The 17,403-nt window shown below is 38.7% G+C and overlaps 1 protein-coding gene across 1 annotated transcript; it reads left to right on the top strand.

The window, feature by feature from the left end:
* Nucleotide 1: 1 nt before the first annotated feature.
* Nucleotides 2–17,397, top strand: LOC135220007 (tectonic-2-like; the record flags this gene model as incomplete). The annotated part of the gene is given in 4 exon segments (XM_064257295.1): nt 2–1,076; nt 8,314–8,451; nt 8,671–8,778; nt 15,932–17,397. Coding segments are annotated over 4 exon segments (1,529 nt in total), but the record flags the coding sequence as incomplete, so codon positions are not given.
* Between the last annotated feature and the right edge of the window lie 6 nt (nt 17,398–17,403).

The following is a 17,403-nucleotide window of genomic DNA, read 5'->3' as shown; positions in this document are numbered from 1 at the left end:
GTTCATTTTCTCAAGAATTTTAAACATCAGTGCGCAACAATGCTGTCAGTGAGAGAGTGTGAAAGTAATCCAATGTTCAGTTCAGAATTGTATCTACAAGAAACTGCTGAAGGAAAGACAGACAATTTTATTTCAGTAATCAGTGATCTAAATACTTTAGAAGTAGTCAGTGCCACTGTGAAATATTTGTGTCTAAAAAATGTTCTAAAGTTCATGAAAATAAATGGATTAAGCAAGACTGCTTCAGAATTTATGAAAAAGAGATGGGATACAATGGAAGAATACTTTGATGAATGTCAAGTGAAAAAAAAACCTTTATATAACAGCACAACTCACATGTGTGAAAATGTCGTTTTAAGTGTCGACTACAACTTCTCTTGGAAAGGTACGAAAATCACTGAGGTTAATGTGGAAATCATTTTAGGTGACATCCCAATATCTGAAGATAGCATTCATCATAATTATTTTCAGCAACTTGAGAAAACAATTATTTATGAAAGCTTTGACATAAAAGGGAGCTTAATTGGTCATAAACAGCCATATATTGGACTTTTGCAAAATTTTGAAACTAATTTTAATTATGTATTGCCAGCATTTAATATTAGTAATGAAACTAGTAGTAATCATACATTTAATAATGAAAGTTTTTTTCAAGAGGAGCTAGACAGTCAGTATGAAAGCACAACAAAAGTTGAAAACATAACTGAAAGGTCTGGTAATCCAGGCTATGATATGGGAAAACCATTACTAGCTGGATATGCTGTGTACAACAATACAGATGCAATAGTAAATGATACCCAGGATCTCTTCTTTTATGTAGATATCAATGATGCAACAGGTCTTTTAATATGGCAACCAGATGCAACTAGTATATGTAGCCTTGCTTCTACTGAAGAAGTGATTTTTGGTGTAGACATGCTCTCTACTTGTATTTACTCACTGGGTAAAAACTACACCTGTGATGATGTTAAGTTGGAAATATTATCCATGATGTCTCAACTGATTCAGGCTGATACGGTCAGCAAGATGGGGTCTCCAAACGTCACCAGTGAGGAAAGTTTCCTGCCAGTAATTATGTAAGTTTTTAAAGTTGCCTTGCTTTTTTTTCTATTTTGTATTTTTATGTAAGTAATTTACCAAGTACTTAATTACATAGCTAAGATTTCTAAGTACCGGCAGCAAAAATTGAAAATTGCAGTAGCAATTCTTTTGTTTTGGTGTAGGTAGGTAGCCCCACCCACTATCGGAGCAGAAGAGAAACAACACAGCAAAGAGTTCCATTTATTTCTGTCAGTTTCTGATGAAGGTTGTAAGCTGCAGCTCTGAAAAATTTGGATTTATTGTTTACCGATTGTTTGCATTACCTTCGGTGACATTGTGATGCTTTTTTATAGCCATCCAGCATGTGTTAGCTAGTCAGGCTTTAATTAACAGTAATTTGGACCAGTTTAGGTTATTATGTACACTTTTTTTTTATTTTTTCATCTAAACAATGTCCGACTCAGGAGTGTAAAGTGTCCGTTATTGCAGCAAAGGCAATACTTCTGCTATGTTTTTTTTTATTTTTTCACCTAGACGATGTCTGACTCAAGAGTGTAGAGTATCCATTATTGCAGCCTTTGATGGTTGACTTCTGCTAGGTATGATTCTCATACACACTTTGTACTAGATGTAGGGGTCAAGTTTGCTCTCCAGAATTGACTTAAAAATGATATTGTTATGATACAATAAAGTTTGTTCATACTTACCTGGCAGATATATATAATCAAGTACCCACCCACCTCCCCTCAGGGGACAGTGGAAATAAAAATTATGAATAGAAAATGGGAATGGTTCCTGATACCCGCCTCCCAGCGGCGGGAATGGGTACTAACCACCTGGCCGACCACTGCGTGTGTCGGAAGTTTTTAAAATTCTGTCGGACTTCAGAAAATACAGCTATATATATATCTGACAGGTAAGTTTCATGAACAAATGAGTGTGTAGGCTGGAATGAAAGACAATGGAGGGTTTTATCTTCTTACCTTTCCAAATTAGAGAAGGATAGGAAGCGTAAGGCTACTGCTAGGCATGAAAGGTCATCAGCTAGCCAGGGAATTTTTAAATCTTCATCTAGTTCCAGTTATTTGTTTTGTCTCCCAAACTCAGTCTTTCCTCTATACGTAGTACCACCTAATCCTATTCCCAGCTCCCATGCTTCCAAACCCAGTGCCATTGCCAGTCTTGAGGCAAAGTTTGAGCATAAGTTTGAGCTCTTGGCTAACTCCATGACTCAGTTACGAGTCAGTGCGCATTCTCAATAGAGAAGAAAGTGAAGTGTTAATGGAGGAGCTGGCTGTCTGCCCCGCCAATTTTCTTAGGCGATAGTCTCTGACATACTCCCCCACACCTGGGAGAAGTCATACAGGAAGCCCAAGGGAGGTAGGTGGGGTCTGCCCAGGCAGTCGGCCCCTCAATTGCACTTGTTGGTGATTCCCAGGTAGCAAATGACAGCCACTGGAAAGGCATCTTGGACAATGGTCATCATCTCTCTTCTAGCTCAGATGTGTCAAGTCCTGAGAAACGGCACCGTTGGCACTTGGGTAATCATTCTAGACCACTGAAAAGGTCTTCAGTGGATGTTTCTAAGAAGGTGAAGGAGGCTAAGCCTTATTGCAGTTTCTGGGATAGCCCAGAGACTAGAACCAGTGTCATCTTCGGCTCTTCAAGTGGTATCAGAACCTGCTTTTGTTAAATCTTGCACACCTGGGTGGTCTAGTGTGCAAAAGAGTGTAAGCGTGTTGAAGCACCCAGTTCCAATTGGTGTTTTGGTTTCTGACCGCCCAGTGTTGCCAGAGAGCATTTTATCTCATGTAGTGGCTCCCGTGTGTGCAGTATCTGTTAGCCTCACTACTGTTTCTGGGCATATAGCAACTCCAGATCCCCTGTTGGCACATGAGTGCCTATTGGCACCTGAGTTCCCAGTATTGCCTAAGCACCCATCAGCGCTTAAGCTTCCAGTGGCGCAGGAGCGCCCATTAGTGCCATAGTTCCCTTTTCCCCCTGAGCGGTCATTGGCACGACCGCTCTCTCCTGCTCCTGAGCTCCTTGCAGTGCCAGTTCTACCTGCTGCTCCTCGTCTGACTCCTTCTGTTGGTGTGGTCGATTTTCATCTCTCTCCTATCTTCTGCTGAAGAGGTAGATCATGTTTTAGAGGAATTTAAACCCCCAACTGCTTATGTGGCACTTATGCGGTTTATCCTGAAAAGCTACCCCAAGTTTCTCAAGCCAGCTGCTCCTGCTTCTCCAGCTTCCAGCCTTCAGATAAGCAGCGTTTCTGCAGAATCGTCTATGCTCCCTCATTTAGTCTTTTCTACTTAAGCCATGGGGAAGTTGAAAGTTGGCTAGCAGACAAGAAAGTACAATGGAAGGCTGTCTTCTCTTTCTCACCCTCTTGCTTGACTAAGAGAAGGCATTCATTTTATGCCACTGGGGAGTCTCCCTCCTTGGGTGGTTTTACCTCCGCCTAAGGGTACTTCTCAGGGCTTATAGTCTTCTTGGGGATCAGCTTTTGTAACTGTGAAAGTGATGTTTTCTTCAGCCGAGATAAACCATCTTCTTTGTAACTGTTCAAGATTTTTGAAGTAACAAGTTTTATGGATTGAGCAATTGACGCTCAGGGTAAGAAGATTTGGGATGCTCCTTCAGTATCTGCAACTGTTTCCTCCGATCTCTTGGCAGTACTCTTGTGCTTGGACAGAAGCATTAGGAGCAGTTCCCTAGAACTTACTTCTATGTTCACAATGTGTATTCTTAAGAAACGTGAACTGTGGTGCTCCTTCACTTTGAAAGGAGTTACTTTGACTCAGAAATCGGCCCTCCTTTTTTCGCCACTAGTTCGTGACTTCCTCTCTCCACAGGATGTGGTGATTGGAATCGCCTTGTCGAAGCCCTCCAGGAAGACTCCATTCACAAGAGGAAACATATCCTTTACATCTAAAGCAATCAAGAAGTCATCGTCCAACCCCATCACTAAGAAGTGAGATCAGTCTCCCCCATGCAGTAGTAGGTGCCAGACTGCATCGTTTCTGGCAAGAAGGGAGTAGAAGAGGAGCATCATAATGGGTAGTAGAGGTCCTCAGAGTAGGATACTCGGTTCCTTTTGTCACCAATCTGCCCTTAGTCAAGCAACCCATCGCATTGACAGCATACTCACTCAGCTCAGAGAAGTACTGAAAGAAGCAATCAAGAAAGTGGAGGACCGAAAGTCCGAGAGCTTGTACAACCGCCTGTTTTGGTACTGAAGTCTTCAGGCAGGTGGACCCCAGTGCTAGATGTAATGGCACTGAATGTCTTTGTATTGAAGACAAAGTTCAGAATGGAGATAAATAAGTCGATTCTCGCTTCCATCCACAAAGGGGGCCGGATGGTCTCCACAGACATGCAAGACACGTAGCACTTCCATGTCCCCATACATCCAGACTCGAGGAAGTACCAGAGGTGTGTCTTCAAGGACCAAGTTCTCTCTCCCAAAGTGTTTGGCCAGGGATTGGATGAGCCTCCTCAGAATCTTGTCCTCCATCAAACAGTTCTTATCACTGGGAAGACTCCACATGAGAATCCTACAGTTTTATCTTTGGGACAAGTAGAATAGGGAAAAGTATTCAGACGATTTCGTGTTCCCCTTTTCGCAGGAAATTAAAGAACCTCTGCTCTGATGGAAATCAGAAGAAAGACTACTGGAAGGGAAGTGTCTTTCCCCTCTGAGCCCAGAGCTCAGTTTTTATGTGGACACATCCGACATAGGCTGGGGAGTGCTGCTAGAGAACTGAGAGGTATCAGGGAAGTGGAACATGGAACAAAATTTTTGGCGCATCAACCTGAAGGAGTTAACAGTTATAAGCCTGGTTTACAAGATTTGCATCAGAAGTCTGAGCCAGGGTAATTGCAATTCACTTGGACAACACAACAGCCCTCTCGTACATTTCTAGACAGGGGGGGGATCCCACTCCTTCTCTATTTGCGAGGCGGCAAGAGACCTTCTTTGGCCAGAACAAATCGCACAAGGATGATGACAAGATTTGTGCAGGGCAAAATGAACATATTAGCAGATCAACTCAGTTGACACAACCAAGTCGTTCTTACGGAATGGTCTCTGGAAGTTGGGAAGACTTATGATAGACTTGTTTGTGACTGCCAAAAATCATTGGCTTCCACTTTTTTGTTCTGCGGTTCCAGATCCAGTGGCATGGTCAGTGGATGCCATGCTTCTGGATTGGTCAGACAAGGAACTCTGTGCCTTTCCAGCCCTAGGAACGAGAAGAGAAGTCTTACAGAAGTTCCAGTCGCACAAGTATGGTTTGGTGATTCTCACCATCCCATTCTGGCCCATCAGAGAATGGTTTCTGGACTTGATAAGTCTGTTAGCAGATTTTCCCAGGTTACTCCCCCAAAGACAAAAACTGTTTAGATAACCACACATAATGAGGTTCCACCAAGGATTATCTAAGCTGGCTCTGACAGGGTTCAAACTGTCATCCGACTACTCAGAGCTAAAGGCTTTTCGAGAGCGGCTGCAGAAGTGATTTCAAAATGTAGGCATCAGAACAAGTGGTCTATTTTCCGCTCTTGGTGCAGAAGAAATCAAAGTCTTCTTGAACAAATGTGACAGAGATTACTGATTTTCCTCTGTATCTAAGGACGGCTAGAGGTCTGTCTTTGTCAATGATTAAAGGATATAGAGCAACTAGGCTCTCTATTCAGGCACAGAGGCTTAGACTTGTCATCGAATGAAGATTTATCAGGCTTAATTAAGTCTTTTGACAGTACCTGGAAGCATAAAGACTCTCAGCAGATTTCTTGGAATTTGGACGTGGTCCTGAAATGGCTGTCTGGGCCTCCCTTTAAACCTCTGGCTTCTGCTTCCCTCTGGAATTTAACCAGGAAGACACCCTTTTTCTAGTAGCCATAGGTTTGGCCAGAAGGGTGAGTGAGTTTCTAGCCCTCGATAAAAGGGTTGAGTTCTTTCTCGAATGGAGACGCCTTAGTTTCCTATACTACTTTAGGTTTTCTTGTAAAGAACGAGAATCCTACGAAGCCTTGGCCTTGTTCTTTCACTATTAAGAACTTGTCTAACATGGTACAAGCAGAAGATGGGGAAAGGTCTCTTATGTCCAGTGAGAGCCTTGAAATTCTACATTCACAACACTTTCTTAGAGACCTCATTTGTGAGGCACATTCCCAGGTAGAAGTAGAGGCGCTACCTGTACCAAAGGTAAAGACTTGTGAGATTAGGGCAGTGGCTACATCTTTGGCCTTTAGGTGATCTTTCTTTGAATTCCTTTCTCCAGTCGACATACTGGAGATGTAAGTCAGTTTCTGCGACACATTATTTGCATGAAGTAGAAATTATTTTTAATGATTGCAGTACCTTGGGTTTGTTTGCTGTGGCTGGCATGGTTCTAAGAAATGAAGCATAGGAAGCATTCCTTCCTACCTTACTCTTTGCCTTGAAAACTAGTGTTGGGTTTCAGGGGAGTCTGGAGGTACTTTGTAGTACTGGATAACCTCCAGAGTTGTTGGAAGGGTAGCAGTGTTTTTAATTCATTTGGTGTAGGTTGTTGGTTTTCTGGCTTTTGTTGTATGGTACTGTGCCCAGGGCAGGAGCAATGTCTGTGCTTTACTAGCAATCAGAGAAATCCTTGCTGTAAAGCTCCCACGGTGTAGCAGGTGATCCTTGGTTATTCAACCACACCTCTACGAGTTAAGATGAGTGGTGCCAGAGGCAGTAACTTCCTGCAATAGCTCTCTTCACAGGTAAGGAAACAACAACCATTATGTCAATGCAAGCATCTCTCCATTCTCATATCATTATCATTAATGCTTTGGAATTATATTATCCATGAATCCCACCTACTAACAATGTTGGAATCAGATATGTAAATACTTGGTAAGTTACTTACATAAAAATATTTTTATAGTAAAATGAGGTTTTATGTATACTTACCAAGTAAGAACAGAATGGGAACCCACCCTCCTCCCCTCTCATGGATGGTAGGGCATAATTAAACTGAGCTCTTTGCTCTGTTGTTTCTCTTCCACCCCGAAACAAAAGACTTGCTACTGCGATTTTAACATTTTTGCTATGTAATTACTTGGTAAGTATACATAAAATTTCATTTTATTGTTATAAAAACAATTTTTAAAATAGGATGCTTCTTGTTAATGATGACCTAAGTTTGTGCTTGCCAGGATGGCTAGCATGTTCAAACTAATTATGTTACTAGTATTCAGTAAGTACTTTCATGGGAACTGCAAAGTATTTGATATTTGATATAAGCTTGAAGGAATTTTGTGAAAAATTAAATTTTGTTCAAGGTTTCCAGACCATAAGTAAAAATGTATGTACAGGAAAATATTTTTGCTCTTGGACAGAGATAAAATTTCTATTATGTCCTTTATTAAAGGGACCAAAAAATTTTAAGAATGTCTAAGTACTGTATGTTCAAAAATTTTGAAAGCCTTCTAGCAATAAGTTCAAGTTAAGGGATAAAAGGGATACTCATAGTTTTGTTCTATTACACGTTTCAACACATATGTATTTCTGTTAGAAAAGATATTTTGATCATACTGAAAGTGGTATACTGTATCTGCCATCCATTGTAGGTTATTTAAAGAGTAAATAGAGTATTGAAACTTCCTGGTGGTGAAATATACTGCAATAATGGGACCTCTTTCAGGAGATGAACTTGATGTGTAACATATTTGATTAAAATAACTTGACTCACAGGGGGAGACATTAGAGCTAGCTTGCTCTATGTCCTTATAGTTATTCAAGAGGAATATTTTCCCACACTTTTTAGCAAGGTTCCTGACCATTCTGTTTCACTTTAGAGAATAAGAGGATCATATAAAAGTATGAAAGAAAGGTCAAGCCTTAAATGTATTTGGAATATGTTTTGAAGAGGTGTAGTTGTTTGTGTAAAAAAAAAAAGTGCATTTTTTAAAAATCTGTGTGACCAGACAGACCCAAAGGATTTGCTTTGAAAGGACATGAGATGTGAAAGTAAAGCAGATAAAATTAGAAGTTTGATAGCCATATTGACATATATAGAGTTAAAGAAAGAAAACAATGTAGAAAGTATACTTCAGGCAGTACCCACTTGAGAGAGAGAGAGAGAGAGAGAGAGAGAGAGAGATGCATTTCTGATTTTTTAAAATACTATTAATTACTGCTTTCATGTGTTACATAAAGATAAAAATCAACTCGCAGATCCAGTGCTTAGCCATTTTAGTTTTGCATTTGTTTCACTCATTTGATAATGCTCTTTACAGGGATACAAATGATCCAGGTAATGAACCAGACAGATGTTATGTTCCAACTGCACTGCAGTACGAAGTTATATATCGGGACATTGCTGATTCTGGAAGTCGCTCATTCCCCATTAATCAGATTATTGGAATTTCTGCCAGGTAAAGTTTTTCTGTTTTTCTCATTTCTTTGGTGCAAAATTTTATAAGTTAGGTAGGCATTCTGAAAGTTTAATACTACTAATAAACTGGTTGAAGAGATTTATAGGAGAAAACTTGGGAGGAAAGTGAATTGCTACTCCATTAACTGCTTAAGATTTTCCTAGGTTGTTACATAAAATGTTTCTGATAGCCATAACACCTTTTTCTATATTGTTTCAGATTTCATTACAGTGAAGTACTTATTACTTCTGGAGGAGACAGTAGTCCAATTTTATTGTCATCAAGTGTGAAGTTTTCTGAAAGTCCAAAGCCAAGTCAGCTTTCAAGGTTAGTCCTGTAGATAACATTTTGTTTTTGCCATGGACATTGGTATTATTCATGTTGTTGTAAAGTCTTTAACTTAAGCTTTTCTTACATCTTTGATTGCAGCGCTAACTTTTACATGATAACATCAATACTACTGTTACCAATGTAATAACTAACATCATTACCATCACCATCTTGTATGTAACAGTACAGGCAGTCCCCGGATTACGACGGGTTCCGTTCTTGAGACGCGTCGTAAGCTGAAAATCACCATAAGCCGGAACATCGTCAAAAATCCTAAGAGAACCTTACTTTTAATGCTTTGGGTGTATTGAAAACTACGTAAACTCCATTCTTATTGCATTTTTCATCCAAAAAACCTTCAATTATTGATTATTTTGCATTTTTGGTTTAATATTTCATCTGCCAGATCAGCGTTGTAGGCGTTATAACCCTAGAACATGCATCGTAACCCTGGAAATAATTTCTGATGAATATAATTGAAAAGCTCCTTAACCTCGGAACGTCGTAAGCCGAACCCATCGTAACCCAGGAACTGCCCGTATTGTCAAAAATATCTTACCCAAAACAAACATTATTTTCACCAATATGACAGTCACCAACATCATTACTTCAGCTGATTAATTACTGTAAAGGATAAGCTTTTGGGTTGATCATTTCTGTTAATGTTTTGGAATTTAGTGTTGTTCAGAGGAAAGGGTTCAAGGACTTGTGGATGGCATTCCTTTGGTAGAATTAGGTCAAGGTAGTGTGGTACTGTAGACACTTGCCTCATTACCTGTAAAATAGTAAAGTTTCCCTGAAAGCCTAGGGACAGACCTATGTTCCTAGGTTTGAGAGCCCTTTCACAGACTGGAAAATAATCCTTGCAGTATAAACTATATGTCCACTTAATTACTTTACAAATTCAGAAAGAAAGAGATGGTGACGCTCTGGCCTAAGACATCAGGATATCCTTAGATTTTGCAGCAAGGCTGCCATTGAGCAAAAAAGCATCTTACTTGGTTCCAGGGAAAGAACTGAAAAATTCTCAGATCTTTCTTTAGAGACTGACCAGTTCTGAGTTTCCAGCACAAACTCAGGAACAATGAAAACAAGAGGTATTTCCAACCCTTTGAGTGCTGAAAAGGATATGAAAGGCCATGCAACTTGACATCATGCTTTTATGAGGCTAAGTCTTGCATAAAAATAGTTTGAGTGTAAACTTTTGATGTAGTGCCTCTGCCAAGGGCTCTCAGTGCCTGAGTTAGGCTAGAGAGGACAAGAGATACATCCCAACCCAAGGCCAAAGTTCCCAGGGTGGGCAAGCCTATTCAAAGTTTCTTTGAACATTAACAACCTTGCTGATGAAGTGATGTCCATGCCCTTCAGTCTGAAGACCTGGCCCAAGACACCATAATAGGCTTCACCACAGGGACTGAGAAGAGTTTGTCTCTATGAAGGTTAAGGAGTAAGTCTGTGATCTGCAACAGGTGATGATGGCCCACTTCTCTAATACTTATGAGCTGAGGCCCTCAGATGGCAACTGAACATCTCTTACATAATCTGAGAGAAAAGCTTCTTTCTTTCAAGAATGGCTGGAAAACCTCCAGACATGAAAGGTTGAGTGCCCCAAAACAGAGGAGAGTGGGCCAAGGGAGACATCTATGACCCGGAGCAACAAATACTTAGTAGATCACTTGGCAAATCAGACTGAATGAAGAAAGGCATAGACCTCCAGACCACCCTAGGAGTGCTGGAAGGCATTCTCGAGCAGCCTAGAAGTCTTGGAAGAGAAAGCAGAACACCGGGAGCATCATCTCTGGCTGTGAGGTTAACAGGTCAGTCACACTGTGTTCCCAAAGCTGGAAAACCCTTTCCCTATGCAGGGATGCAGGGAACACTGTGTCCCTTCTATCTCCCCATATCAGCTAAGCAGGTGTTCCAAAACATACATTACACAATAACTACAGTAACATACATTACACAATGAAACTGCAGTATATTATTTTGCATTGTTGTCAGAACTTTCAACACATGCAAAAAATTAACTGCACATAGTACTTTACTTGCAAAAGGAAAAATGCAAAAAATTCTGATAAACATCAGTTTTTTTAGGAGGCATTATTCTGTCTAAGCATGAACAGCTGGTTATATTCATTTCAGTTTCTGATAAATCTAGCATGCTTACCAGATTATTCTGTTAGATATGAGACATTGTTTTTATGAGAATTGGATGCACCTGAGAAGTAACAAAATCCAATAAGTTAGATGCCACTATAATACATGAGATGTTTGACATCCATTACCATTGTGAAAAGATCAAGGAAAATCATCATCCATATTCTCCAGTTACATTTGGGATATAGTTACCTTTTGGATAGGTTTTCTATGCTGCGAGTGTACGTCATGACATTCCTGCTCCCTGGTATGAATCTGGACACTAGGGTGACACCTTAGCAGCATTTACCTCTTACACAATTTTCAAAATGTTGTACACTAAATTTCTCCCTTGGTTCCTCTTTGATTCTTGAGATATTGTGGAATTTTTGAATATCAAATAAACTTAATACTCTGTTGTAAGGTCTTTTCCACAACTGTACCAAGTCATTGAATATGAAAGTGATGGTACTCTTGCAGTTGCATCCTAAGGACCTTCATGTCTTGTGTGTTGTGTAGACTTCTGTTGACTTGTCTCTACAATATGCTCAGTGCTGGAGAGACTACACTCCAGCTGTAATGTGGATTTTTTCTCTCCCTCATTCTTTATTCTCTCCAGAAGCTCAATGAGATCCATCTGTTTTCGTGAGTTTCTGACAAATTTCCTCCAAAGACCAGAGATTTTTCTCTCAAGGATCTCCACTTGCTTTTTGCTGTTTGTTCTTGACAAAGATACAATAATTTGCATGGCAAGACTGATAATTATTAGTCATCTTGCTGATCACTACTGCTATAGATTCACATTTTATGAATATTTTTAATATACTCTTCCAGTGTTACCTTGAATAGCACAAGGAATAACTAGTAGCTCAGATAACATTGCAGTTAGATACTTCCTTTGAGTGTGCCTCAGCTGCTGCAGTTACCATATGTAAGAACACCAGGGATGCTAAGGATAGACCAGAGTTATTGTAAAGAACCCAATGATTGAACATCCAAAAAACTATCAAAGATAGTAATAATGATCAGGATATGGAAGTGAGGATCTTGTCAGAACAAGATGCACTTGAACTGCCCACTGATCTCTCCAGTGGCCTTCAACATCCTCCAGACACACTCCAAAGTGTTCTTCTTGCAAAGTTTTACAGATACAATCTCTTTTCTTGCATTTCATTGCCTTGTTGTTCCTTGTTGTTCTTGTACTGCAGATATTCCATTGATATCATAAATAAAGTTTGCACTGCATATCCTTAAAAATCACCTTTTCACCTGCAAATATTCAAATGACCTACGGGCTGCTCGCTCTGTGAGCAAGAGCCCGTGCTGGCATAAAGGCAGCTTAATCAAAAACAACAACAACTACTGCAGATGTAGCAGGGAATCTTGGGAATTTAGGAGGCGGTTTATATAATAGAATGATGATGGCAATACCCTCATCTGCATTACGTTTACTTCCAAGGGTGGTAAATCCTCAAGTGAAGCACCTGGAACTCTGATGGAGTTTAAAGGGTGATATGTTTTTATAAAATGCATTCCTGTTGAAGGTTGGGTATGCTATGAGGTATGTTACCATTCTGTATAAGAAAGTTTGCGTTTTCTTTGCTGCTGTCTCCACAAGTTCAGAATTGAACAGCAGGGCCTTTCTGAATTCAGAGCCTCTCAGGTCTTGTGCATTTGGATTCTTGCACTCAATTCTTTTTCAAGAATGTGGTATCCCTACTTCTGAGTCCTAAAGCCAACTCAGTTGACTTATCTGTTGTGAGGTCAATCATTTTTGCCTGTTGAACGTTTTACCTTTCGCTCTCAGGAGCCAGAACCTCACCATTACACCAAGCTAGGATTCTACCCCAATTTGAGAATTTCAATTGGTCTGACTGCTTTGTTTAGTATAATGAAGTTCTGGATAGGAAAGAGTGTTGGTTTATTGGCAGTTTTGTTACCTTATGAAGGTATTTTTTATCAGTGGATGTGTTTTACAATTAGGTAACCTTATGCCATGGCAGTATACCTAACCTTAAACCCATGGTAGGGCCAGCAGCTGACTTAAGAGAATTCTGCTTCCCATTTGATGTTGTTCCTGTAACTTTGCCTATTAGCTTTTTTTTCATCTGGTAGAATTTCTTCCGTGGCCTTCTCAGTTGCCAGTATCTTTGATGCTGGTATTGGGAGAGCAGGACCAAGGTTGACCTTATTAATCCATCTCAAGACCTAAGAAAATGCAGCTACTGGTGTCTCCTTTGTCATATAACTTCTGTTGGACTGATGTCTCCTTTGTCAAATAACTCCTGTAGGGAAGTACATGAAGAGATCTGTCAGGAGTAACTTTCAAAGGTTGAGTTCTTGGTGCAGATGATACTTATATCCATTTGAACTGTCTTGCTTATTGTTTGGTGTAGACTCTAGTGAAGATGTTGTCCATGGCTGTGTGTGTCATTCTCCCTTCATCTAGAACTATCATTATCTTCTGCAGTCTGTTATATGGTTGCTCTTTGATTATGGAGGTGGTCCTCATGCTATTTAGGTGATTGTTGTGATCTTTTCTACCTTGATGATATTTTGGGAGAAACACATATCCTTCTTCCTGGCCCCCATTTGCTTATCTGTGAGGAAGGCTTAATCCTCAGTCATTAGAGGATTAGATAAACCTAGACTTTTGCTTGCAATTGTATAAGAAGGAGACCTTACTGGCACAAGGCTGACTTTGTTAGATATAAAAAGCAGATTGTGGACTTGAATTATCCTTGGAAAAATTTTCCCATCTGCTCATACATCAGGAATGTGTATCTAACTCTTGGGAATCTTTAAGTACATGACTTCCTTCAGCACTTAAGAAAGGACACAGCATCACTTTGAAAGCCTACTTCTCCCATGGTAACTTGAAAGTAACCAGAAAGTTACAACAAAGTATTGTATATTTCTTCTGTGGAAAGCTGATTGCAAAAATATACAAGTGAACAACAAATTACAGATAAATGTACATATAGGAAAATGCCAGATTGCTTATAAATACTACTCCCTCTTATTATAAGACTATGGGAGAAACTATAAAAAATGCAGCAATGCAAGTAACTAATAATACTTAAATTTTCAACAATAAAAAAACTCAAGAAAACACTAGATTATAACTGAATCATTGCTTGTATGTTTTTAGATGACTAAATTGTTTTGCAGAATATGGAATGAAAAAGCAAAGCCTGAAGATTGGCAACAAGAAGTCTTGGTAAAAGTTACTAAAGAAAGGTATCTTAATTAAGGATGGTCAGTGTACCTGCATTGCAACTGCAGAAGTTATAATGAAAAGATTCAGTATACTTATTCAAATAGGCTTTAGAAAGAAATGGATAAAATACTTAAGAGGTGCACAAGCTAGTTTTAGAAAAGGCAGGAGTCGCAGATATCAAATATTTGTGTTACAGCACTTTGTGGAGCTGTGAATGTAATTCAAAAATTCTATTGATTATGAGAAGGCATTTGACAGCATCCACTGACCAATATTATGAAAGTTCTTATACCATTATAGCATTTCCGCTAATATGTTAAACTAATTGAAATTATTGATTTCATGAATGAAGTAGATGCATAGTTAATGAGGTTTTGACGAGTGAATTTGCAGTAAATAGTGGAGCACTACAAGGTACTGTTATTTCACCAAAGAAGGTTTAAATAAGAGTAAAGAAGAAACTTGGCACACTTAGAAGGTGCAGATGGTGCTATCAATCTGGGAAATAGTGTACCACAGAATTTACGAAGCCTACTTAATAAAATGCATCACATATTTAAAGGATAAGTCTCAAATGAAATTGAAGATAAAATTAAGTAGTGAAGAAAGAGTATGCACAAAGGGATGAAATAACACTAGAAGGAGCACGTAGTAGTAATGAGGCTGAATCTTTCAAATATTTAGGAACAGTAATATCCAATACAGTCTGAGCTGACGTTTAGTGAGAGACAAAAAAATTGGGTAATTAAACAATTATCAGGCAGAATAAGGTTTGGAGATCAATTACAGTAGACTGAAATTGTATATAAAAATAAAATTATGCAAACCTCTAGTGTGACCTACACTGCTGTATGGATGTGAAAATTGGTATGATAATGAAACTATATATCTAAAAGATTTTATCAATAAGTTTTAAGAAAATTAGTACATAGTCAGATGGAAGGGTAGTTCGTAATGGTACCAAAGGAGAAATTATGGAAGTTCTTCATGTTGAAGGTAGCAATGAAAGGGAAAGGGATATGGAAATGGCATGGACATGTTCTTTGTACAACCCTCAAGAGAGCAGTTTGTCTTAGTGTCAGCTGAGCTACTTTGGTCACCAGAAGACTTGGAATACCAATCCTACTTGGAAGACCAGACCTATTTGGATGAGAGCTATGAGATAGAAGGCTGGATATTTGTGGAGTATAAATAATTAGAAAGACAAGATTGGTGGAATTTCAGAGATCCTTTGTGTCACACTGTGTTGGAGACATTGATGATGATGAAAAAATAAAAAATGTCTTCTTAAATAAGTAGTAAGCACAAAATGATATCCACATTTCTGCACACTAGCTAGGGTAGGTGCTGAATAACTGAGTTAATGTTCCAGTTCTTGGCCCTATGGCCTAAACCTCATAATCGAAACAAATAAATTAGTTTCAGTGTTTTAAAGTTTTGCAGCAGCCTTGCTAGGTACCATAGAGCACCCCCCCAAAAAAAATATTACCATATTTTTTTTAGTAATTATGCCACTGTCTGCTGATTTTCAGCATTTAATAATAAGTGTTGTTCAAAGTCAATTAAATAACCTGTCAACATTATTCAATCATGTGAGAAAGAATGAGAGAGAGAGGGTGGGTGGGAGAGAGAGAGAACTGAACAGGTGAGACAGTAGATTTTGTTAATAGTAGCACAATTCATTGAAGTGTAGACTTTGCTCTTTCACCATTAGTGGTCATTACATCTTAGTTAGAAAAGATTTGTATGTCTTGTCATACACATATTTTATTCATAGGTCATTTCTCTTCAAAGGTTTTGGGAAGCAATGGAGGACCGATGGTGTACTGATGGAATTTGTTGGCGAGAACTAATGTACCCTTGGACACATGGAGCAGGTGCAACATATGGATTATATAGTGAAAACATAATTAACTTGATGAGAAATTCTGCGTTAATTGTGCTTCTTTCTCTTCCCATTTTGTATTTTATAATACAGAGAAATCTTGCGATGAGGTTTTGAACATACTGTATCAAAAGGAATGAAATACTGGTAAGATCACTGACAGTAGTTACATTTTATGATGATGATTACTGTCACTGATATTACACATATTTTTGTATTTTTGTAGATATTAGTAGTAACTTATTGTTATGATAATTATCAGTTTGATTAACCAGTTAATTGCACTGTCAATGAAAGTATGGATGTACCAGTAAAATGTATAGTGACATTTGCAAGGTTGTAAAGGAAGTTAGTTATATTCTAACTTTTGCTTTTTCATGTCATATAAATTATCTGCAGAGCTGGACAGACAGTGTATTTCAATATTACAGTACTTTTCAGTTGAACTGCATGAATGTTTTGTAAATGTTCTTGATCTCACTATACATATATTTAGGGTTTTATATTTTGCATTTACTGTACAGGAAGTCCCCGGGTTACGACAGGGGTTCCATTCTTGAGACGTGTCGTAAACCGAAAATCGTTGTAAGCCGGAACATCGTCAAAAAGCCTAAGAAAACCTTACTTTTAATGCTTTGGGTGCATTGAAAACTATGTAAACTGCATTCTTATGGCATTTTTCATATAAAAAACCTTCAAATATTGATTATTTTGCATTTTTGGTGTCATATTTCATCTGCCAGATGAGCGCTGTAGGCGGCATAACCCTGGAAATAATGTCTGATGGATATAATTGAAAAGCGTCGTAACCTCGGAACGTCGTAAGCCGAGATCGTCGTAACCCGGGGACTGCCTGTATTTGCATTCTTCAGTTTAACTGTTAGGATACATCTTGTTTGTTTTAAATCTGCAGTGCCCTATGCAACCACTACTGTATTTTCAAATAAGAAATGAGAGTCTACTTTGTTCAGTGTACGTAACCTAATTTATTCATATAAAATGAATATGTCATGTGATACATTCATATTGGCACAGAGAGGTACTTCCAGCTCTTAACAAAGTAAAATGGCAGAACTTTCAAGATCACATGTTGCACTGAAATCCTGAAGTTTTTAAGACTAACTCAAGAAAATATTCCTGAATAGATTTATTTTACTAAAACTCAAAAAAAAGGCTGTCAGTAAGAGAAAACTGGTTACAGTAATTAAGAAAAGTGGGAAACTTTAAAGCTTTGGCACATACAACAACACATATTGTTCCTATTTTATCTGAGGGCACTTTAACTGGATAATTGAGGCTGTATCAGTGATGTTTTTTACTTGTAAACAAAGTAGTACTTATTGAGTGATTACTACTTTTACATAAAGCTCGTGTGTCATAA

The sequence above is a fragment of the Macrobrachium nipponense genome, chromosome 1, assembly GCF_015104395.2.
Source record: "Macrobrachium nipponense isolate FS-2020 chromosome 1, ASM1510439v2, whole genome shotgun sequence".
Taxonomy (NCBI): domain Eukaryota; kingdom Metazoa; phylum Arthropoda; class Malacostraca; order Decapoda; family Palaemonidae; genus Macrobrachium; species Macrobrachium nipponense.
This window is presented reverse-complemented; position numbering and strand designations above follow the sequence as displayed.